General features: G+C 46.7%; 1 protein-coding gene across 2 annotated transcripts in view; it reads right to left on the bottom strand.

Annotated features, from left to right (window-relative positions):
* Nucleotides 1-3929: 3929 nt before the first annotated feature.
* RYK (receptor like tyrosine kinase) overlaps nt 3930-24641 on the bottom strand; it is a 62831-nt gene continuing 42119 nt past the window's right edge. For both annotated transcript variants that reach the window (XM_058657090.1, XM_058657091.1), the window contains exons 10-15: nt 23702-23771; nt 19179-19311; nt 17752-17861; nt 17445-17604; nt 5245-5381; nt 3930-4346 (exon numbers count right to left, since the gene is read on the bottom strand). In XM_058657090.1, the coding sequence (XP_058513073.1) occupies nt 4235-4346; nt 5245-5381; nt 17445-17604; nt 17752-17861; nt 19179-19311; nt 23702-23771 (722 nt within the window). In that variant the 3' untranslated portion in view covers nt 3930-4234. The remainder of the gene's footprint in view (nt 4347-5244; nt 5382-17444; nt 17605-17751; nt 17862-19178; nt 19312-23701; nt 23772-24641) is intronic.

The following is a 24641-nucleotide window of genomic DNA, read 5'->3' as shown; positions in this document are numbered from 1 at the left end:
CGGGGAGGCTGGCAACAAAGGAACACAAGAGAATGGGAAGAGGTCAGGGTGGAGAGGGGCAGCCCGGGGTGGAGCTTTGCCAGGTTTCCACACTGCCAGGCAGTGCCAGCTCCTGTCTCCTGCCCTTCCTGCCTTCCCAGAAGAGGTGAGGAAGGCCCTAGGGCACACATCGCACCGGACCGGAGTCAGCTTCATGGACTAGGAACGCTTATCAGCTCTAAATCCAGCTGCCCCTTTCCCTCCGGCCAGGGAGAGGGAGAGGAGGGCACAAGGCCGGAGGGGCACTGCCTAGAGATCCCACACGTATCCCGCAGCGCACTGCTGCCAGACACTCCTGGCCAGCCTAGCCAGAGGGGCTCTAATCTGAACGGCAGCTCCAGTGCTTCCTCCTGGCCGCCCAAGTCTCCTGTCCCGCAGACAACTTCCCAAGTGCACTTACTAGGTGCCAGGCCTCAGTAAGGATTTCCATGTAGACAGATGGCTGGCTCGTCTCCAAAGAGCACAGCTACATCAACCAGCAAGAGTAAAGGCACCAGACCCGGCGCAGTAGCCTAGTGGCTAAAGGGTGGGGTTGAGCCAGGAACCCCCACGTAGGTGGCAGAGCCCAAGAACCTTGACTACCCTGTGTCTTTCCAGGTTCGTTAGCAGAAAGCTGGACTGGAAGTGGAGCAGCCAGGACTTGAACTGGAACACCACTGGGGAGGCTGACATTGCAAGCAACATTTTTTTTTTTTAATTTTTATTGGAAAGTCAGATATACAGGGAAGGGGAGAGACAAAGAGGAAGATCTTTCGTCTGCTGATACACTCCCCAAGCAGTGGCCGGAGCTGATCCAATCCAGACAGGAGTCAGGAGTTTCCTCCAGGTTTCCTCCCACGCGGGTGCAGGGTCCCAGGGGTTTGGGCCGTCCTCGACTGCTTTCCCAGGCCACAAGCAGGGAGCTGGATGGAAGTGGAGCTGCCGGGATTAGAACCGGCACCCATATGGGAAGCCAGTGTGTTCAAGGTGAGGATTTTAGCCGCTAGGCCACGCCGCCGGGCCCTGCCCTCCACTTCTAACACTTCCTTCCCTGGATCTATACACCTCATGATTATTATTTTAAACCAACTACAATGGCTTCTCCTCCTTTGCTTCCCTCATAGGACTCAACCTGATGGAGTGAGCAGACTCAGTCTCAGGCCCGTTATCTGCCCCCTCTTGTGGGGCAAACACACTATGTCATGGCTTTAAAATGGCACTTAAGCTACACTTCTGCATTGGTGTGTCTGCTGAGCCCTCTTCCTGGAGCCGCAGACTCTGTCCTACTGATCCAAAGGCCCAACCAGGGCCTGGCTAGACAGGTGGTGGCACCTGCTGGCATGAGTATGAGCTGGAGGGTGGAGTCAGCTGGAATAAATTAAGCTTCAACACCCAATGATGTGTTTGAGAGCTGAGTGGGATGTGGGACAGGCTGGACCAGTCCACTGCACAGGCTAGCAGGTACAGGAACCAATGCTGGGGACTGGCCCAGTGGGGGTAATTAGGGGTCACTCTGACTAGGCTGCAGCTCCTGCTGGTGTATGTGAGGGAGGGCCGAGTGTGTGGTGGCCCGGGCTGGACTGGGTCACGGCACCCATTGGTTTGTGTAAGAGAGACAGGACTGGAGATGGATCTGACCTAGCAATTGCAACTACGTGTGTGTGTGTGTGTGTGTGTGTGTGTGTGTGGTGTACGCTGACGGAACGGACAGAGCCAGACCCAGCACTGTCTAGCAATGCAAGAGTCAGGTCTGGGATCTGACCTCAGAAGGGATTTCTTTGAGGATATCCCCCAACTAAATAACTGGATTTGGGGCTCCAACCATGGGGAGAGCGGAAGAACCTGTGGTCTGACAGCACAGTGCATGTGTCAGAGCTGGGCCTCTCAGTGGCTCAGACGGAACAGTGGACAGCACACCCAGATGCACATGGACACTCTGGCAGTCCACTGGGGCCTGCAGAGGACATCCGATACCACAACAGAGCAAGAAGGGCAGAACAAACTGGTCAACTACCGCAGCCAAGCATTGGCAGCAAATTTCTGGGCGAATGAAGACTCTAAGGTGGACTATGTCAGCCAATGGCCTTGGAAGCATTTCCTCATCCTTGGATCTGTGAGATAGATAGCAGAACATGCTCAGAACATGCTCCGCACTGGGGACCCTGGCATGACACTGGGTGGCAGTTTCCCATCCCCGGGTAGAGGCGGTTGGCAGGTTGAGTGTGGCTTCTTCCTCCCAGACACAGGACGAAGAAAAAGAAAATGTGGAAACAATGGTCTCCCCCACTCTCCCCTAATCCTTGACCCTTCACATCCTAAACAACTTTGTAAACATCATCAAAAACAAACAATTTTTAAAAAGGCAGAACGTAGAGGACCTCAGTCACGAGAGCCAACTTGTAACACCACACTGACCACACTCTTAGGAATGTGTCTCTGTCCTGTAGAAATGACACCACCTGCAAAGTCTGTTCAGTCGTGTTCATTAACTACAACAACGCCACTGCAAGAGAAGCAGCATGGAAACCTCGTAACTGTCTGTCCTCCTCACGTCAGCGTTTCCAAGTAGCTAGGCAAGAAAATCCACTGAAGCCAAGTGCTTACACCAGGACAAGGCAGCAAATCGGAGTCCCTCTAGGTATCTGCTAACCGGGAGAGTTCTGATATCCGTCATGCTGAGCAGATCTGACACCTTGAACTTCTAAGTAAGACACTCGCTGGGTGCTGGACGAGTGTGTGCACATAACACAGTGCTTGCGAAGCAAAGTATGTGCTGACTGAATGCCTTCCAAGAAGACAGATTATGACCAAACATCTGTAAGTTACAAATGATTCCAGCTATTCCAGGGAAGGAACATGGTACTCACAAAATGCTGGTCTCAGAAGACCACGCACTGTGCAAGCTATTTTCCCCAACATGTTAGTTATAAAGCTTTCTTAAAAGCAGCAGAAGGCTGTAGCTGCCAGCACTGCCCCTTGCCTACCTGAAGCAGCCCTGCAGGCCTAGCTGTTTAACAGGCCGTTCAGCTGCAGGGCAAGCCCAAGGGAGTACAGACGCACGCCCCTCCCCTGTGGCACAGTAACACCCAGGACTGCTGAGCGTGGCAGCTGGAGCCCACCACCGCCGGGGCTGGCTCAGGAAGTAAAGCATGAAGCTCCGGCTGGCGTACGGTCAAGGACTTCCCAGGCACAGGCACTCAGCAGTGTGAACAACATCTTCAATACTGTTACTGCATAAAACAGATGCTTGAATTTTTTAAGTATTTAAAAAAAAATTTTTTTATACTTAAGCCTGCCTTGAAGAGAAGCACAAAATTTACCAGTTTACCTTAAACAAACAATAAAGAGACCCAACTGCAGCCCTGCTCTGTGCACAACAGCAATCCAGGTGCAGCAACAAGGGTGCCCTCAGCTGAGAGACAGGGCTTCACTCTCCAGAGCTGCATTACTGCCTTTCCGGAGAGTGAAAATAAATACAGCTACCACTGCGTACTACTGCCCTCCCCAGACCCCCAGCAGGCTCACAGAAAAGCCCATTTCCGCCAAACACAAAATGTAATAAACTCGGCTCCCACGTCCCCGAAAGTAGAAAAGCAGAACTCACTTCCACTATAAAACCAAAAACAATTTTCCAAAAAAGGACAGTTTCTCATAAGTATGAAAAAAAGTTTTCCCCCTGTTTTCTTTTTGCCTCCCGCTAATACTGCCTTTTCTGTACCAGGCAAACCAGATCTCTTTTTGTTTATTTTTCCTTCCATAAGAAAAGTACTGTATCTTGAACACAAATCATTTCCAAGAATAGTGATAAAACAGTGCTTAAAAAACCTAAAATTGAGCCACCTACATTACCTTGATGAAGTTAAAAATGACAGTTGGCACTAAGATCGCTATTCCAAATAGCTGTGTCTAAATCAATTTTTAAAATGGTTTATTTTGTAAGAACATATTCCTAATCCAAAGTAACTATGTTTTTTAAAAAACTTTGGCCACAAAATTTACAAAACCCCATTCAGTTCAACCTAATAAAAGAGACACCTAAAAATATCCCACATTGAGTCTATCTTAGGAAGTTGAGCTTCTGAAGTGTTCCAAAGGCACAGTGTTGTGGAGGACAAGGGCGCTCCTGCCAGCATTGCGTCCCGTGGGAAGCGTCCGTGAGTGGCTCCAGGGAACCCCGGCAGGCACCGTCCTCCTTAGGCTGCGGGCTCTGGAAGGCTCACACGTAGGCTCCCAGGGCTGCGTGGAACTCTGTGAGGCACTGGACCAGCTGCTGGAACTTGGGTCTCTCCTCCGGATCCAAGGCCCAGCAACAGGCCATCACGGCAAACCTGCAGAGCGACAGCAGGCGGAGGTCAGCTAGTAACAACACAGGACTAGTCTAGCCTGTTGGTCAATGAGATGCCAGTTACTTTTCCTGTCTAATGTGGGCATATGGGAGATGGCATATTAACAACTGGCCAAGTCTCTATCTGCCTTCAGTCCTACAATAAAAAGAAGCAAACACAAGTTACCTGGATATGTGTGGACATCAAGTTTCATGACACCAAATGAAAACAACAACATACACAGTGATTTTATGTAGACATTTGCCTTATCCTATGCTGCAATTCTGAGGAAAGGGCCTTAGAGAAACAGAAATTCTAAGCTCCAAGAACACTGGATGAACAGTAAAATGCATGCAAAAGCCACCATCTTGCCTCAGAGCATTCTAGAACTTAGAACACAATCATGCGTGCATCCAGTCCCACCTGAAGGAGCCAACTGCCCTCCACGTTTTATTACATGGAAGATCAGCTGTGAGGGAATCAGGAAGACAGGAGGCAATTAGCTCCCTCCCTAGGCCACAACATCTTCCTTATGACACCAGCCAGCAAGGCAGACAAGGACAAAGGCTTTGGAAACGACAAGGTCTGAGTCAACTTCTGGCTGTACGAGCAGTCAGGTACGCGTTCTCTACAGAGTAACTGGCCCATAGGCACGCAGGAATCCCACGGCACACTTCAGTCTCAGATTAATCAGCAGCGCTTGGTTCCTGTACTATGAATAGAAGTACAAGACGTTCTAAATGCATAAAACAAAACGCATACATCTGTCTGCCTCATTCAAGTCCAAAGAGTCATCAGTCTCAAGAGAACACATGGCATATGAACAAGGCAAGCTGCTCTGTGTCTGTTATCTCAATACAGTAAGCCAGATTCAACCCGCCTTCCAGCTGGGCACACTCACAGTTCATCGGGGCAGTTGATGGGCTGGGCTATCCGGTAACCATCCTTCAGGTAGGCGGCCATCTCAAAGGGGTCGATGTCCACGTAGGGCGTCTGGCCCAGAGTCATGAGCTCCCACAGCGTCACTCCAAAAGCCCACTAGGAGAGCAGCAGCAGTAAAGTCAGGCACTGGAAGTAGCTGCTGGGCACCGCTACGAAACAACCATGCACCTGCCTCATCACACTCAGCTCATTCTGCTTGGATGGAAGACAGCACTTCTGTGAATTAGCCTGCATACTTGTCTGGCAACTCCTAAGCGACTACAGTTTTGTTCTTTTTTTTTTTTTTTTAAATTACTGATTATAAGTTATAGCACCCAATGTCATGAATTACATCTAAGATTCTACTTATATGAAAATTTTTCACTTTAAAATTTATGGCCAGTTTACACAGCTGAGTAGAGATTGAATGTAATTTTAGTCTATGTTTAGAGAAAAGTATCCTGGGTGTGAAAGGAAAATTATATAAAATATGACATTGTGAATTTTTTTACTACAGATGGAAATACCCTGGGGCCAGCGCTGTGGCACAGTGTCTTAAGCCACTGTCTGCGACAGCAGTATTCTATACGGGCGCCTGTTTGTGTCCTGGCTGTTCCACTTCCTGCTCAGCTCCCTGCTAGTGTTTCCAAGAAAGCCATGGAAAAGGACCCTCGTTGGAGCCCTGGAACAAGATCCTGGTCCCTGGCATTAGCCTGGCTAAGCACTGGCTGTTCTGATCACCGAAGGCCAGCAGATGGAATATCTCTATGACTGTGTTTCAAATCCAGTTTTTATTCATTTTTTAAAATATCCTGAGCAAATATTTTCCTCCTTTGCCTAAAGTATAAATCAGATGTATTTAAAAGCAGCCTGTGAACTGCTGGTAGGAGTTGGAACAGTGAGCTGTGACAAGAGGGGCCACTCATGATCGGATCAGGGCTGCTGCTCCAGCCCCGCCCTGGCGGCACTGCGGCCCCCAGCGGCTGTGAGGCACAGGCAGCTCCCCTGCTCCGAGCTCAGCTGCCGCCACGGAGAACCTGCAACCAGGACTCCGCCGCCATGTGTAGAACCCGCGGGTCAGAACAAGTCAAGTCGGAAAAGACACCGGAACCAGGGCATCCTGCTTCCATTCTGCACCCTTTATTGCACTTAATTTGTTAGGAAGATTTAGTAATTTGAAAAGCAAAGTTACAGAGCAGGAGAGGCAGAGGCATGAGCGTGACAGAGAGGGAGAGGGATCTTCTATGCCTTGGTTCATTCCCCAAATGGCTGCAACAACAGAAACGGAGCTGATCTGACTCCAGCAGCCAGGAGCTTCTGCCAGGTCTCCCTCGTGAGAGCCCAAGCACTTGGGCCATCTTGCAGTGCCCTCCCAGGCCAGAAGCAGGGAGCTGGAAGACAAGTGGAGCAGCTGGGACTCAAACTGGTGTCACATGGGATACAGCGCCAATGGCTATGGCTTAACCTGCTACACCACAGTGCCAGACCCTGCACTGATTATTACAACCAATCTCTAGGAACCATGGGTGGGTTGATTTTACAAAAAAAGCAAACAGATGAAAGAGAAAAACAGGGAGAAAAGAAAAACATACTTAATTAACATGAATCAAATACATCTACTTGCAAAATCTAAGCACAGTGCATTAAATTTTAGGTTATGGTTTTTCAATCATAATGAAACCTAGAAATACTCTAAAATATGAAGATTTTTTAAAGTCTCCTATTAGTGTGCAATAGCTGCATTCTTACAAGAATATAGCCAAACAACAGCAGAACACCAACACAAAGACCAATGGAATGACATATCTTATAATACATTAGTAACTGCCAATGGAGAGTTCCTCAGTAAGCCAAGACACACATCAAAAGCAAGGACAGAACACTCTCACAAACAAGCCTGGCTGAGAGAACACGTCACAGGCAGACTTGCAGCATCGAGACACGCGGCAGGGACACGCACAGGCGGAGGCTCAGAGCTGTGCACGGAGTGAGTGCTGACAACAGGCGGTGACAACCGACTTCTCACCTTAGCATTTCCTTAATGCACTGCCTAATGCAAACGCAGCTAACAATGGGTTTGTAACAGATACAAAATGCATGCCTGCAGCAGTATCACACTTAGACGGCAAGGAGTAGAAACACACTGTGAAGTGCTTACATTAAATCTTGAGCTATGTAACACTTTCTGTGACTGTTAGATGTACCTGCAAACCCAACAGTTGGGTTTCTAACCTCAGTGCTACTGACACTGTGGGCTGCACACATCTGTGACGTGGGACAGGATGTGTAATAGCATTCCTGGGGCTCTTCCAGCCACCCACCAAGTGGTGACAACCAAAAATGGCTCCACAAATAACCCAGGGAGAGGTGGATGTTCCCAGCTGGGAACCACTGGGCGAAACTGAACAGAGACGACAGGATCAGCGCTATTAGCAATGGGAAGAGAGAGCACCAAGGCAGAGCCTGGAAAAAAAGATGACCAATTCAACAACATGTAACCAACCACTTTTAAAATACAAATTATCAAAACACAAAAGAAAACCAAAACTCTATACAATTGTGTATTTACTGAATTGATTTGAATTCATAATTTATAACCTTCCTAGAAAGAAACCGCACGCTGCTTCACTGAGCGATTCTACCAAACTTGAAAGGAAGCCACACGCAGATCTACACAGGCTGAGGATCCCTGAAACCCAGATACTCTGGCCCTCAAAAAGTTGCAAACTGCAACTTGTGGTTTTCAGATTTCTGGACTAAAAATGGTCAACTATTAAGTCTATGCAAATATTTCAAAATCCAAAACACTCCAACATGTGAACACTTCTGCACATTTCTGGATAAGGAATCGGGGCTAGTTTCCCAAGGCTGCCATAACAAAACACCTCAAACAAGGTGCTGAAGTGATGAGCTCTCCAGTCTCGTGGCCTGGAGGCCAGCGGGGCCCTGTCCCCTTGGAACCCTCTGTAGGCCAGCAATCCTGAGTCCCTCGGGGTGCTTTCATCTGTGTTGTCATGTGACAATCTCCCTTTGCTGGTGTCTCTTCTCTTTTTAGAAGGATAACTGGACTAAAGCTCACCCTAACTTAATAGGAATTTATCTTACCCCTGCAATGACTGCTTCTAAACACTCTGAATAGTGGAGGTACGGAAACAATTCAACTCATCACGTAATCTTATACAAACTCTCTCAGAAAACAGGGAAGAGGGGCATTTCCCAATCACTTTGTGAGCAACATTACCAAACCAAATACCAAAACCAGTGGTTCAACTTTTGGAATCAAATACCCTTTTCAATGACAGAGATGATGGAAGCAGCGCAGTGCTCAAGCTGAGCCGGCTTTGGGAAAGGGCCTGTGGCTTGCTGCAGTTCTCCTTAGCCCACTGGGGTATCCATCGTGCTCAAGAACAGAAAAGCAGGGCCAGCACTGTGGCACAGTGACTCAGCCTGGCCGCCAACGCCAGCACATCCAAGTGCTGCTGCCAGGCTCAAGAACAGAAAAGCAGGGCCAGCACTGTGGCACAGTGACTCAGCCTGGCCTCCAACACCAGCACCACATCCAAGTGCTGCTGCCAGGCTCTGCTCCCTCACTTCTGACCCAGCTCCTGCTAACACTCCTCGGGAAAGCAGGTGAGGGCGAGCACTGGCCCCGACATTCACATAGGAAACTGGGATAAAGCTCCTGGTTCCTGGAACCAGCCTGGTCCAGCCTGGCCACTACAGCTCTTTGAGGGACCATCGGTAAATGGAAGATCTCTTTTCTCTTTAAATCTACCTTTCACGTAAAATAAATACATCATTTTTAAAAAGTAGTTTCAAATTAATACAAGTTAGAAGACAATGCCTGCTCACATGCAGGTAGGTATCTGTCTACTGGAAGACATCATTCGATCTAAATCTTGATTCCGACAATGATTAGTGAATATAATGCTTAGGTTTTGAACATGGTTCAATCTCCATAGAAAAGTGAACAGGACCCAAACACATCAAACTGGCTAGAGGGATATGTCCCTCCCTTCTTTCCAGATGATGAAGGCCTGTTCTTATGTACTGTTCTCAGTAGAACCATGGGAAGGAGTGATTAACTAACAATCACAAAATCATGGTTAATAACAACATGCTATATTACATGTTATTAAGATAAACATTTGGGCCCGGCGGCGTGGCCTAGCGGCTAAAGTCCTTGCCTTGAAAGCCCCGGGATCCCATATGGGCGCTGGTTCTAATCCCGGCAGCTCCACTTCCATCCAGCTCCCTGCTTGTGGCCTGGGAAAGCAATTGAGGACGGCCCAATGCATTGGGACACTGCACCCGCGTGTGGGAGACCTGGAAGAGGTTCCAGGTTCCCGGCTTCGGATTGGCGCGCATCGGCCCGTTGCGGCTCACTTGGGGAGTGAATCATCAGACGGAAGATCTTCCTCTCTGTCTCTCCTCCTCTCTGTATATCTGGCTGTAATAAAATGAATAAATCTTTAAAAAAAAAAAAAGATAAACACTTAACGGGGGGGAGGAATTGGGGCTGGGATAAGGGAAATAGCAGGAGCCTATGGAACTGTATCATAAAATAATAATAATAGTAAAATATAAAAAAAGAATAACAATAAACAAAAATACAGAATAAAAAAAGATAAACATTTAAGAATTACTTCTCTCACACTGTTTTTCACTAACAATCCACCTACGGTTCTCACAGTCCATGTTCCGCATTGCAACACTGAAAAGCACATTGAAATAAGGGACAAACCAGAAGGGTGCACTGCAGTTTCACTTCCTCAAATCCAACAAAAGTGATAAATTGCTTGTTGGCTAACCAACTCTTAAAAAAGGAATGAAGACCAAATGGCACAAGGCTGATTTGTGGAAAACTTGCTCTCTAGAGTCTTCTGATAAGTAACCCAACCAGTTAAATGCAGACAAGCTTATTCTATAATTTCCTTCTGTCTGACGTAGTTGGAAAGGGGGCAAGAAGAAGGTCAAGTTGTTTTTTTCCAGGGTTTCAGCAAGATTGTGGCCATGTCTACCTACAGAACATTTTAGACAACAATGTTCTATTTTTCCCACACATTTGCCCCAATCTGTGTTGTAACTTTTTAGGAAATTTTAAAAAAAAATCCTTTTTAACCAACAACATATATGAATGTGGCTAGTCAAAAAGTTACACTGAATTCTTGCTGTCTGTAATGCTACCTGGTGTCTCCAGGTGGGACCAGTGCGCCTTTCCACCAAGTCGTGCAGGTGATACTACTGCCGTGGTAGGTCCAGAAGGCAGAGGACTGAGCCACAGAGAAGTACCGTCTGCCCTGTTGGGTTTTGGATATGACGTGGGAGCTATCACCCCTGACTTCCTTCCAATCTCTACCTTTGGGGATGACATTCCTGTCATATGTCTGTCGCAGCCCTACATTCTGGAAACACGTAACTTGTGTGGTTCCACAGGGTTGGTACTGGAGATAATCGTGTCTCAGCAGAAATTGTACCATGAGGCTCAACAAGATCTGAATCAGACAATAGAGAAGACTTTGGATTTTAGAGCCTAAAGTGTCTCTGGAAAGTTCGGCCTTTTTATTGCTACTGGGATGGAATGAAGGCATTTTGTTTAAGAAATGAATTGAGAGAGCAAGCAGTAGAATGTGATGGACTGAGGGTTTGTATGTCCCCCCAAAATTAATATGTTGAAACCCTAGTCCCAATGCAATGGAACTAGGAGTCGGGGATGTTGCAAAGTGGTGGGACTGTCATTAGTAAGATGAGTAGTGTCCTTGTGACAAGAAACTGGCAGTAAGCTCAATGACTTCTAAAGCCATAGGAGAACTGGGAAGCAAGATTAACATTACAAATTTAGGCAAAGACCCTCATTAGGGCCTGCAAGATAGCTCAACTGACTAATCATCCACCTCCAAGCACCAGGACACTATAGCGGCACTAGTTGATGGCCCGGCTGCGCCACTTCCCATCCAGTTCCCTGCTTGTGGCCTAGGAAATCAGCAGAGGATGGCCCGAAGCCTTGGGACCCTGCAACCACACAGGAGACCTGGAAGAAGCTCCTGGCTTGGGATCAGCTCATCTCTGGCTGTTGTGGCCATTTGAGGTATAAACCAGGAGGGGGAAGATCTTTCTGTCTCTCTTTCTCACCTTTAATCTGCCTTTCTAATAAATAAATAAATAAATTTTTTAAAAAAGACCCTCATTAGACACCTACTGATGTTTTTTTTTCAGACTTGCAAAATTCTAGAAATGTGAAAAATGAATCTTGTCACAGCAGACCAGTTTATGGTCATTTGTTATAGCAGCCAGAAGGTATAGACTCTATTCCCAATTTCAGAATACAGCAACCTTCCAGCACAGTGTCACACACAGCTGAGCGATCACTCCTGCTAGGACTCTGTCTGGGGACCTGAGACTAGGAAGAGGAGCCAACACAGGGGGCCTCCGGGCCCCACATGCACGGTGTTCTATCCAAGCAGATGCTTAAACACTGCTGTGCCGGAACACGAGAAGGGCTCAGTGAACGCAAGGATGAAGATGAACGTCTAAAGGAACAGCAAGGACGAGTGTGAACACAACAGCCCAAGGCCGAGCCCAGACGGAAAGCACATCTAGCAACCGCGTACCTCTGCAAGCACATCAGCCATTCCTGCAGGAAGTCCACATGTCTTATTCCAAAACACCAGTGTGATTACAACAACATTATTAAATAAAAGCAAATAATGTCTTCTTTTAAAAAAAGTTTGGCTTCACTTTTGATTTATTTATTTTTATTAATTTGAAAGCTACAGTGAGAAAATCTTCCATCAACTGGTTTACCTTGCAACAGTCAGGGCTGGACCAGATCTGGACCAGGGCTGGACTCCATGTGGATCTCCCATGAGGGCAGCAGGGACTCAAAAGTACAGAATGCATCAGCAGCAAGCTGAGCTCGAAGCAGGAGATGAGATTCAACAGGCATCCAACATGGCCTGTGGTAGCTTAACTCGTTCCCTCTACAACAGTAACCTCCTAACAGTGTCTTAACAATACTGCTACTATATCTAAGCTTTGTTCCTAAGCTAAGGTCTTAATGTTGTCTTTAATACTAATACCTTTTAATGTAAATGTAATACTTAATGAAGTTCTAAATTTTTTTGCCATGTAAAAATCTACAATCATAAAGGAAACAAATCAGTATTGAGGATCTAAGGATTAGTCTAAAACTAATATTGAAGACACAATATAAAATAGAAAGTTTTCTGTACTTTTTAAGTGATAGGCTCTCTCTGGTAACTTTCTTGGAGAGTCCAGCAGTTCAACAGACCACTCTCACAGGTATACAGAGGGTCTCCAGTTAAAGTTGGCATGGGGTGTGGCAAAGACCTTCCAATGGCACAGGGACAAAAGCAGCAACATGAGGCAGCACGCTGTACATGCGATGGTCACTGGTACACACGATGAACAAGCTAAAGGCAAAGAGGAAAGGCCGACTTGCCCTATGCCCTAAAAGCTGTTCCAGTGCCTTACAAGGGTCTCCTTCACTGCCATAAGCATTCTGAGTAAGATTAGTCATTTTCTTGACTTAATTTTCCCAAGGAAACTATTTTTAAACACAACATAATAATTTAAGGACAAGAAAATCAACAAGAAACTCCTAACTGTGCATTCCTGATTGCATTCAGGTTTTTTTACAGAAGCTAGTTCCTCAATGGCAGAATTCTGTTAACTACTATAACTAAATCACTCAAAGCTGACATAAACTAAGGCACTTTACATTCAAATAAAGGAAAAGTCACATTAGACAATCTATGGTGGAGCCCACATCTGATGAACACAGAATAAAAACAATATCCAGACATTCTTAAGAATGTCCATGATGACATCATATTTTGGAACGGTATTAGAAAGACATTCATAACCTGTCAAATCTAATTGTGCATATTTCCTAAGCTCAATAGTTAGAAGCTGATGTTAACACTACAAGAATCTTGACATATTGAAATAATGAATCCTTCCAGTAAAATTGTGAAAACACAACCAGGAGACACAATGTAATTTCTGTAAGACAAAAACAAATCATGTGAAATTCTTAAATCCAAAACAATACAAAAACGTTTAAGGGGCTCTTAAAGGGGAGACTGTACCCTGCATGACAGCAGTAGCTGGGTGCTACACTTAGACTTCAAAGGACAGATGTATACCTGTCTAGGTTGCCTTGTACCGAGCTAAGTGTTGCACTGAGAAAAGCAGCAAAAAGCTGCCAGGCATCCTAGGCCTGGTTATTGCCAAATTTATGGTAATCATGCCAGTGTGACAGCATAGTTGCCTGTGTTTGTGTGTGTGTGTGTGTGTGTGTGCGCACGCACGTGTGTGATTTAAACCCCTATGATGTCAGGGCAGATGCCAGCTTGCCAGCAGACAGGGTCGGGGGGGCCTGTGTGCAAATGTGCGTGGACCCTGGGTAGGCAGGCAGGGCCCCAGGCTGGCATGGCACATCACCAGAGGACTGGGCTTGGGGATCTGTGCACTGCTGGGCATGGGGGGCTGTGGATTGCTCAGGGAAGGAGGTCTGGAGATGTGTGAGAGGAAGGACTGCTCAGGGAGAACATGACAGGTGAGGAGTGACTACTGGGGAACTTCCACCAAATAAGCTACTACTACACTTGCAGGTAAATAAGGGGGCTAAGGCTGAGTGTTTTAGAGCAGGGGACCAGAGGACCTTTTGAGGCCAAACCAATACACCACATGGGAGATGTGAGCTAGACTAAGAGTGTATCAACCATGGCCTACTGGCACACACAAAAGCTATAGCTGGGGGCCTACCTGGTAGGAATCAACCACAGTACCCGCCACTGAGTGTCGGAACAGGGTGTGGACTATGTTAGCTTGGGCCATAACACTAACCAGCTCAAGAGAGAACTGGATCTGGGAGCAGATTCTGTGGGAGATCTTGGGCTCACTCCTGTGGGACTGCCAGACCAGTTGGCTTGCTTGAGGACTGCGAGTGGTGATGAGCTGCGCTAGGCATGATCATCATGGAACTCACCAATACTCATGGACACCAGGTTTGGGAACAGGCTGGGCTTATCCAGGTTGAAGCACCCGCAGGTGCACCCAAGAACTGGGTGGGGGCAGACAGGGCCACAGTAATCGCCCAGCACACACAAAGGTTGAGACTGGGACACAGATCAAGACTTCTGGCTAAGGGCCTTTTAGCATGTGTGAGATCTGGGTCTGGGAGTGGGCCTGGTTGGGGAACTTGGTGAGCTCCCCTGGTGCACCACAGTTTGCACTGGTGAGCACGTGAGTCAGGGCTGGGTGTTGGTCAGGCCGGGCAGGGCTGCTTCACTTGTCAGCATGCATGTGGGTTGGCTCTGGGAGGGGGCGGGGAAGGATGGACCAGTCAGGGCCAAACCATAGCACACTGGCATGCACAGGAGCCAGGAAGGGGTGCGGGCCATGCTGTGCTGGCTTGGGCTAGGCTATCAAACTTACTGGTTTGCATGAAAGCCAGAAATGTGGGTAGACTGGGCAAGACTAGGCCGTAGCACCCACCAGCGAGAGGGGACTGGGCAAAGGCCAGGCCACGATGCAGCATCTGATGGCAAAGGCCAAGACAGGAGATGGGATATGCTGGGCTGGGTCAGAACCACTACTAGCATGAACAAGATCTGTGGCTGGGAGCAGGCCTGGTCAGGGAGCTAAGGAGATGCCCACGCTGGGCTGCAGTCCCCCCTGGTGAACACAAGAGCCAGAGTGTGCGTGGTGAACTGGGCTGGACATGACTGCAGTATACTTCAGCATGGGAGTGGAACTGGGTCTAGTATGCCAGACTGGGCTAGGCTCCAGCACCCACTGGTGCTAGTATGAGCCAGAGTGGTTGCAGGTCAGGCTGGGTTAGGGCTCTGCAGCCACTGAGCCATGTGAGAGCTGGGTCTGGGTGTAGCCCAGGCAAAGCTGGGCTGTAGCACCCAACAGTAACAGCCAGAAAAGGTGTGGGATGATTGGGCAAGGCTGCTGTACCTACCTGGGCAGGAGGTGAGCCAAGTCGAGTGGGCCAAGAACCTACCAGTGTGGGTGAGATCTGCCACTGGGAGGTGACCTGACAGAGGAGCTGGGGGAACTATTCTGTCAGGATGCAGTCCCTGCAGGTGAGCACAAGAACCAAGGCTGCCATATCCCAGACCACACCAGGTTACAGTACCTACCAGCGTATCTGTGTGGTTCGGGTCTGGGATCAGACCAGGCTGTGCCAGTTCACAGCACCCACTGATAATTGTGAGAACCAGGACAAGATGCAGAACAGACCACGCTGGGCCAGAATACCAGTTCACATCAGGGCCAGGACTAGGGGCTGGCTAGGCTGGGCTAGGCTGTAGCACCTAGCAGTATAAAGTGGCCAGGCTGAGCCAGGCTGTCAGGCTGTAACACCCACTAGAGAATACTGAGGCAAGCCGTGCTAGTCTGAGCCACAGCTCACAGTTCCTACCGTACATGTAAGACCCAGGATGGGGGGTGAACCCAGCAGGGGAGCTTTGGGGGTTCCCCTGGTTGGCCAATGATCCCATTGGTGAACAAGAGAACTGGGACTTGGGGCACAGCAGGCTGAGCAGGGCTATAAAATCCACTGGCCTGCACGTGAGTTGTTTTTTTTTTTTTTTAAAGATTTATTTATTTGTATTAGAAAGGCAGATATACAGAGAGGATAGAGACAGGAGGAAGATCTTCCATCCGATGGTTCACTCCCCAAGTGGCTTCAACTGCTGGAGCTGAGCCAATCCGAAGCAAGGAGCCAGAAACTTCTTCTGGGTCTCCCAAGCAGGTGCAGGGTCCCAAAGCTTTTGGGCCATCCTCAACTGCTTTCTCAAGCCACAAGCAGGGAGCTGGATGGGAAGCGAAGCCGCCGGGATTAGAACCGGCGCCCATATGAGATCCTGGCACGTTCAAGGTGAGGACTTCAACTGCTACGCTATTGTGCCGGGCCCAAGTTGGTGTTTTTTTCTTACAAGACGGTAGCTGATTTCAAGTTGAAGTATTCTGAGGATATAAACACTACACAAAGGCCTTAACTTAAGATACTCTTAAGAAATCTTAAGATACTCTCCCAAAAAACACCATATGGGTAAACTGTTGTTCACATGGGCATATTCATCGAGACATTGAATTTAAAAAGAGCAGCATACTGAGGCTTGCTGTGTGATGCCGCAGATGAAGCTATGGCTTACAAACCACATCCTACACAGAGGCTGCACTAGTTCTGGCCCAGCTTCCTGCCAACGTGCCTGGGAAAGCAGCAGCAAACGCTCCAAATGCTTGGAACCCTGCCACCTGCCTAGAAGACCCAAATGGATTTCTGAGCTTCTGGCTTCAGCCTGCCCAGTTCTTGCTATTGTGTTCATTAGTGAATAAACAGGTTGAGGACCTCTCTGTTACTCTGCTTTTCAAAGAAATAAAATGTTTTTAAAAAATCAGTATATTGGGGCCTGGCATGGTAGCCTAGTGGCTAAAGTCCTTGCCTTGCTCAGTTCTTAAAGCGGGAACCGAGGGCTCCATGCCACAGACTAGCACCGAGTGGCCGCCGGCACGGGGACCTCACGTGCAGCTTTCCTCTCCAAAGCCCCAGCTGCAACAATGAAACACAGCAGGCAAGAGGCAGAACACACCACAGCAAGCTTACTGTTCTAAATCAGACGAAAAGGTCAAGTGACAGAAATTAAGAACTGCAAAATTCCCACAAGTAGATGTGGCTTCTGGAACTCGATGCAGCAGTAAGTTTAAAGGCTCCAACTGTGTGGTCTGCTTGAGTGACAGAACAAACATCACCTGACAGAGGGAAGAGAGATGTGTGGGAATTTGCAAGTATACAGAGGCCACGACACTTGGCAGAGGTCACATAAGAGAAAAGCAGACACAGTATCCCTGCCTAGCAACCACTGGCTCATGCTGAGATTTAACTAAGAAAAAGCACCAAGCACTGTAACTCTCTAACCCTCCACATCTGCTCTGTCCACAGCTCAGGAACCAAGGAGCTCATCCACAAGATGCCATGTCTCTTACCTGGCTGACTGGAAGCTAACTAGACTTGCATTCTGCATGAAAAATTTCAAGGCACAGTTACAAGAATTTAAAACGTCAACAAAGACAAAGGTAAAGAGTGGCGAAGCATTTTCAAACACAAGACCATTTCTGCATTCTGTCGCATCCAGCACTTACCACATCACTGGCACTAGAAAACTCATTATGAACGAGACTTTCCAGAGCCATCCAGCGAACTGGCCTGTTCTCATTGTCCCCCAGGCAGTGATAGTCCATGGGGAACAGGTCTCTGGAGAGGGCGTTGTCGGTGATCTTAACCTGAAGTGTGTCATCAATCCTGAAAAGTAAAAACAAGGATCTCAATGCACTCCGAGTACCACCCAGTAGAGGAACTACCCCTGAGTTCCACGGTCACTCGAGCAGAGAACACCAACCCTGAGCGGCCCTGAACTGCAACTGATGCTGACAAGCTCACAGCACTTACACACAGTTCCTGGCAGCCAGGTCTTTGTGGATGACTTCTCTTCTGGCCAGGTAGCTCATTCCACAGGCAATCTGAATAGCCATGTGAACCAGATCTTGCTGAGAAATTGCCTGGGGTAACAGAAAATGACGAGGTTTTCAGATAGCATAAAATGAATGATGGCACTGCTTATTTCATTCCACAAGTACTGTTATACACCCACACACAGGGGCTTAAACAGTTACCGCTTTACCACTTGACCAAGAACACGTCCCCATAGCTCGCTATTCTGTACTGATATCAATACAGCCCTTGTTAGACCCACTTTCTTCACTGGACGATCTCATGCGTCATATGTAGCCGCCCAACCTTTACTAGCTGCCAGCCATCTGGTCAGCGAATGCGCTGAAAGCTAACATAAGCTCTCTAGCTGCAAAGCAGCACTGTGGGGTGAGGAACAATTCTCTCCCAGGTGATGCTGCTGGGCCATCACACAGAACCACTAGCTTTAACCTTGTCAGCTTCTGCAAAAACGGACCAGGTGACTTTGTAGAGTCTGTTCTCACTGCACAAGGGAACCAGCAAGAGCTTGAAAGAACTCTCAGAAAATAAGGAAATGAGATCGTGTCACAGAAAATACAAAGAGTCTTCAAAAAGCTCATGGAACGTGTGCATTAAGAAAAAAACTAGGAATAGGTTTAAAATATTTTTTTCTTTTTGCACAAAAATATTTTTTGTTTCTGAAAGGCAGAGGCAGAAAGAGATGAGTCAAGAGACAGAAATCTCCCATCTGCTGGTTCACAAATTGCTGTCACCTGCCAGGCTGGGCCAAGCCTGAGCCAGGAGCCAGGAGCCAGGAGCCTGGAGCCTGCAGCTTAGCCCAAGTCTTTCACATGGATGGCAGGGACTAAACTCCTGAGTTATCCCTGCAACATCCCAGGGTATACAGTATCAGCAAGCTGGGGTTGGGAGTGAGTTAGGACTCAAATTCAGGCACTCCAGTAACAGGTGCAGGCCTTACTCCCTGTGCCACTCAGGCACTCCAGTAATAGGTGCAGGCATTACCCCCTGTGCCACTCAGGCACTCCTGTAACAGGTGCAGGCATTACCCCCTGTGCCACTCAGGCACTCCAGTAACAGGTGCAGGCATTACCCCCTGAGTCAAACGCCCACCCTCAAAATAAAATTCTAAATTGCTTAATTCCATTTTTCCATGAGCTTGTTGAAGTACCAAACTACAAGGGGAAGCTTTACCATCAGTGGAGTAAAGACAAGAATCACCAACCGTCATGCTTCTCTCAGACAACAGGTTATATAAATGCAAGCTGGTGCACTGTGGATTTCTCTGCAGTTCTCTAAATTGTTTTTATGTAAGAATGTTAACTTCTGTCAAAGAAATTAGTAAACACTTTCAGTAGATAATTGGTATCTGGAAATGTTTTTCTCACCTGTGGATTGTTGGCCTCTACTAATTTGCACTGCCTTAAGAACAATTTAAGATTCCCCCAATTCATGTAAGGCAGTATCACCATGGGCTTTTCTCCTTCTTCTACACACACATGAGTAATAGGAAGAAGATTCCTGCAAAATAATATGGGAGGAAGTAAGTATCAATCCTCAAGGGACTATTTTTAATAAAAACCATAAATATAACTTAAAACAAAAGCCCAAACATACTTAAGCATGCAGGGTTACCACTTTGCAAATTCTCTTGCAGATGTTTAATGAAGCAATAACGTCAAGGGAAGGACACTGTGACCTCTGGGCTAAGCACTGTGAGATGCCCACATCCCCAGGGTGTGGGGCTGATTCCCAGCTACTCCACTTTGGACCCAACTTTCTGTCAACGAATCCTGAGAAGCCTCAAAAGACAGCACTCCCCGGGCTCCATAAGGGGATTCCCGACACCTTGCTTTGGCCTGGCCCAGAACTTACTGCTGCAGACACTTGGGGAGTAAGTCAGCAAACAGGAGATCTTTCTCTTTCTCCATCTACCTTTCAAGTACATGAAAATGAAAACATTGAAAAAACAATTTAACACTAGTGATTCAGTGTTAGCAGGGCTCATCTGCCTGCAGAGCTGGCACCAGATCGTGTCCTGGCTGCTCCACTTCTGACCCAGCTGTCTGCCACTGGCCTGGGAAACCAACAGAAGATGGCCCAAGGCTTTGGGTCCCTCTACCCACATGAGGTCCAGAGAAAGCTCCTGACTCCCAGCTCTGGTCATTGTGGCTACCAAGGGGTGAATCAATGCATGGAAGACCTCTATCTGTCCCTCTCTCTCTGTAACTCTTTCAAGTAAAAAATAAATACATCTTAAATATATCAATCATAAAAAAAACACATGAAAAAGTACAATTACTGTGGTAATAGTAAAAAGTTGCAAACACCTTGAAAATCCAGACTAATGCAATAAGATATGTAAACCCTAAGTGGTTACAAAGATGTTACATAAATAAGTTTATCCTAAAGGAAAGCAAGATATATAATTTGCATATCTACAGGATAATTACAAGCATAGAAAAAATATTAAATCAAAAATAGGCTGAATTAAAAGTTACTCTCTGCTTAAAAAGGTATTTACACTATTTCTTCGAGAGAGAGAGAGAGAGAGAGAGATACATGTTGGTTTACTCCCTAGGTGCCCACACAGCTGGGAACTCCACCCAAGGCTGTCGGTTAGATGGAGCCATCCCCACTGCACTAAGAGGAAGTTGTCATTCAAACCCAGGAACTCCAACCAACCGGGATGCAGGAATCCCTCCTGCAGTCCTGACCATCAGGTGAAAGGCCTGTCCCTAAAGGTGTTCTCTGACTTGTACAGCAATGGGTAACTTCTACTTTGCTTTTCTGCACTCTGTACTTGTCTCAACTGATGAAATGTCACCATGTTTAAAACCACAATCATGGGAATCTAGCGGGCTCACACTGCACACGTGTGTCACATTACTGACGCGGAAAGTGCTGACCGGGAAGGAGCTGGAAAATCAAGGCTTGGAGGCAGGTAAAGCTCTACAAGTCACTCTATGGCAGGCTTCTGCTTGCGTTAGAGCGGCAGGAAATACCAGAGCCACCTTGCACAGGAGTACTCATGCCAGGGACAACAGTAAGACATGGACACATGGACAAAATATTCAGATCCTCATCCAACTCCGAGCCCTTGGTGTGTCCCCTTGGACCACTGGACCTTTCCTCAGGGAAGCAAGAAGGGACGCAGAATGCTTAGTGTCTACTTGCTAACAAACCCACACACCCTAAAATAATTACAAGTTTACCCAAAGGATAACCCGAGGATACCATGATTTTGGGTGACTATGACGAGTTTCCCAGTCTCCTTAACCCTAAAAATAATATTCTTCTACTCTTTTCTTCATGGATGAAATTCAATTAGAGAGCTACAGGCATTTTATACAGACACAGTGGATTTGTACTGTGACGTGAAATGTTTTATTTTACCACGAGAAGAGTGAAACCGTACTGGACACAAGTAACACTTGATGGCATCTACCTGCGTGTCTACCAACAAATGAATGTGTAAAGAAATGGTGTATATGCACAATGGCATGAAATTCTGATTTGCAGGAAAATGAATGGAGCTTGAGAACATCGGAAGAGAAACAAGCTGGACACAGAACAGAATACACTGCACACCGTAATCTCTCCACGCAGAAGCTAGACAAGACAGCTGACATCAATGAGGTTGTGAAGGGGTTGTGAAGGGGTTGGAGGAGGTTGGATAAAGCATACTCAACAGTTACACAGATCTAACAAGTTCTAGTATTCCTGGCGCACCATGGCTAGAGTTCACAATGACCTATTTATTCTATACTTTAGAGCTAGCTGCAAGGCTCCAAACATAAAGTAACAATATGGGGAAACAGACCTCTTAATTGCTCTGAGTTGATCAGTGCATCTGTATTCCTGTGTTGAAATACCACACTGCATCCCATGAATATGTATAATTGCTGCTAATTAAAATATTTTAAAAGGGAAACTCTAATGAAACCATTTTTACTGGTTTGAGCTTGTGTCAGAGGAAGCCAAGAGGAAACTTTTCATTAGGCCAAAGGTTCTTGGTTTGCTTTCTTTTCTAACTTGTCGTTGATGTTTATTCATCATTTGGAAATCCGTTTCCACGCAGTGCCAGTCAAGTCTCCTGTCCTTCCTATGAGCGGCTGCATTTGGATTTATAGCACTGTTTCCTGTCTTCTGAAAACATGTCCTCTGGACGTGAACAGTGTTTGGCCTGCCCTTTCTTCACAGTCGTGATTTTAATCCTTCAATAGAAGGCACTGTTTGTTGATCCTGTCCAAGCAGCAAGCTGTACCTACTTAATGAGTTCTTCACCAATGTTGCTTCACTTTCCAGTTCTGAAATCTGTGCTTTTTATTATGGTTTCCAGTGCTCTATCCAAGTTTTTTTCCTTGAATACATTAAGTGTTGTTATTTTTGTCTATTTTTTTTTAGCTTCACTAACTAGGTCCCTTTGGGTTCTGCATATTTGCCCCCTTTATTTGGAATACACTAGTGTGTCTTCTTGTAGAAAAAAATGGGGGAGCAGCATTGCAGCCCACTGGGCTAAGCTGCCACCAGCAACCCAAGCATGCCATTTAAATGCCTGTTGGAGGCCTGGCTGCTGGACTTCTCATGCCAAAAATTTCACTTTCATTACCATTTTACTGATCTAACTATGTATGTAAAGCTGACAACTTTTTAAACCCTCAAATGCCTCCGAACATGAATCAAGGCATTAACAAAATTCAAAAATAAAGCTCCACGTATTCATCTTCTGCTTTAATAGAGCTCAAGTAACTGCCCAAGTTCACAGAAACTAAAACACATCACGTGCAGGGACGCCCCCACGGCACAGCGAGCTAAGCTTCCGCCTGTGCCGCCAGCATCCTGTACCCCACACGGGGCCGCTTTGTGTCTTAGCTGCTCCACTTCCCATGCAACTTCTGATTTAAGGCTTGGAAAAGCAGCGGAGGATGACCCAGGCCCTTGAGACCCTGCACCCATATGGGAGACACAGAGCAGGCTCCTGGCTCCTAATCAGCTCAGCTCCAGCCATTGTGGCCATATGGGGAGTGAACCAGAGAATGGAAGATTCTCTTTCTCTCTCTCCCTCCTTCCCTCCCTCCCTCCCTCTTCTCTTTAACTCTTTCAAATAAAAAATGAAATAAATCTTTTTTAAAAATTACATGATGCATTTTGCATGCATCAATCTTTGTTACCTTTTTTTTTTTTTTTAGAAAATTCACAAACACCTTTCCAGGAGATGGCTACCACTACATTTTGTAAGCATATGTGACCAAATTATTAGTATGCACACAAATTTGGCTGGCTACATAGTTCTTCAAAAATTAAAATATCTTTGCCCCTATTAATCTTGACTCAAAAATTAGCTTCCATCACAGCTGTGTGAACAAGACTGATATCAAGTTTTATTTAAAATCACAGTATTTTTTAAGTCCTATTTTATTATTTTTTCTTCTTTTAAAATACATGCTACAAATACGAGTCTGTAAATACGTATACCTAGAGCTACACAGAAGGGAGACACACACACACACTGAGCCATCTTGACAAAACATCATTACTGCATCCAGGAGACAGGGTTACTTGTGTTGATTATTCTAGTCTTTGCTATTCTGTACGTTCAAACTTTCGTAACATTTTTAGCAAACGTGTATCATCCCACTATTTCTGAAAAAGACAGATACGCTCATAAATATGCATGAACCGTCTCTAGGAAGCAGAGCTCTGATCCAGATGTATGTTGTGTGCTGTATCTTCACACTTCACTGTGCTTGCACACGTTGTGCAAAGAGCATTCAGTTCACCTTTACATTAAAAAAAACGAAGCTACTGCAAAAAGCTTTCCGTTATAAGTCATGCTCGTGTTCTGCACAACAGTGCAGCCTGAGCGCTCCCATACTCCGCGTGGAGACGTGGCGGCTCCTCCTCTCACCTGTGATGAAGGCCTCGCAGCTTACAGCTCTCGGTGAGCATCATCGTCACCTGAACTTCAGAAGCTTGATCTAGACAGAGAAGAGAAGCGAGCTGAGTGACCACACTGCACACAGGGAATGGACAGCCTGTGCTGCTAGCAAACGCTCCTCCTGGACTGAAGGTGGATTTCCACAGCAAGTTACAGCTAAATCTAAACAGAGCCAAAGTTCTTCTGTACTGACAGGTCAACTATTACAGAAACTTCTACGTAAAAATCAGAAATCAATAGAGGAGGGAAAGCAAGAGCAGATGGGAAACATGGCCTCAACACCTAAGGCATAAAGGACAATGTCCTTTCCTCCCTCCTTCATAGAACTTACAAAAACCAATAAGGGAAAACAGTGAGACAGAGGCAGGCGCTATGAGATGAGACAAGAGCACAGAACACCACCACGGCTTTCAGCCTTACTCTATAGACTCTACAGCCTTACTCTAAGGAATTCAGCTACGCCATTCAGAAAACAACTAGGACAGCAGGCTCAGCAACACGCTGTCCAGGTGCGGGCAGCAACAGGCAACAAGGCTTTGAAACGAACATACACTTTGTATTACTCTTTCACTAAGAGTCTACAAATAGATTCATCTTTGGTATGTCAATATGGGGATTTCAAATTTTTTGCACTAAAACTTCTTTTTCTTCTATAATTTATTTTATTGGAAAGGCAGATTTACAGAGGAGGAGAAACAGAAAGATCTTCCATCCAGTGGTTCACTCCCCAATGGCTGGAGCTGAGCCAATCCAAAGTCAAAGCCAGGAGCCACGGGCTTCCTCCAGGTCTCCCATGCGGGTGCAGGGTCCCAATGCATTGGGCCGTCCTCAACTGCTTTCCCAGGCCACAAGCAGGGAGCTGGATGGGAAGTGGAGCTGCTGCGACACAAACCAGCACCCATATGGAAGC

The sequence above is a fragment of the Ochotona princeps genome, chromosome 30, assembly GCF_030435755.1.
Source record: "Ochotona princeps isolate mOchPri1 chromosome 30, mOchPri1.hap1, whole genome shotgun sequence".
Taxonomy (NCBI): Eukaryota; Metazoa; Chordata; class Mammalia; order Lagomorpha; family Ochotonidae; genus Ochotona; species Ochotona princeps.
This window is presented reverse-complemented; position numbering and strand designations above follow the sequence as displayed.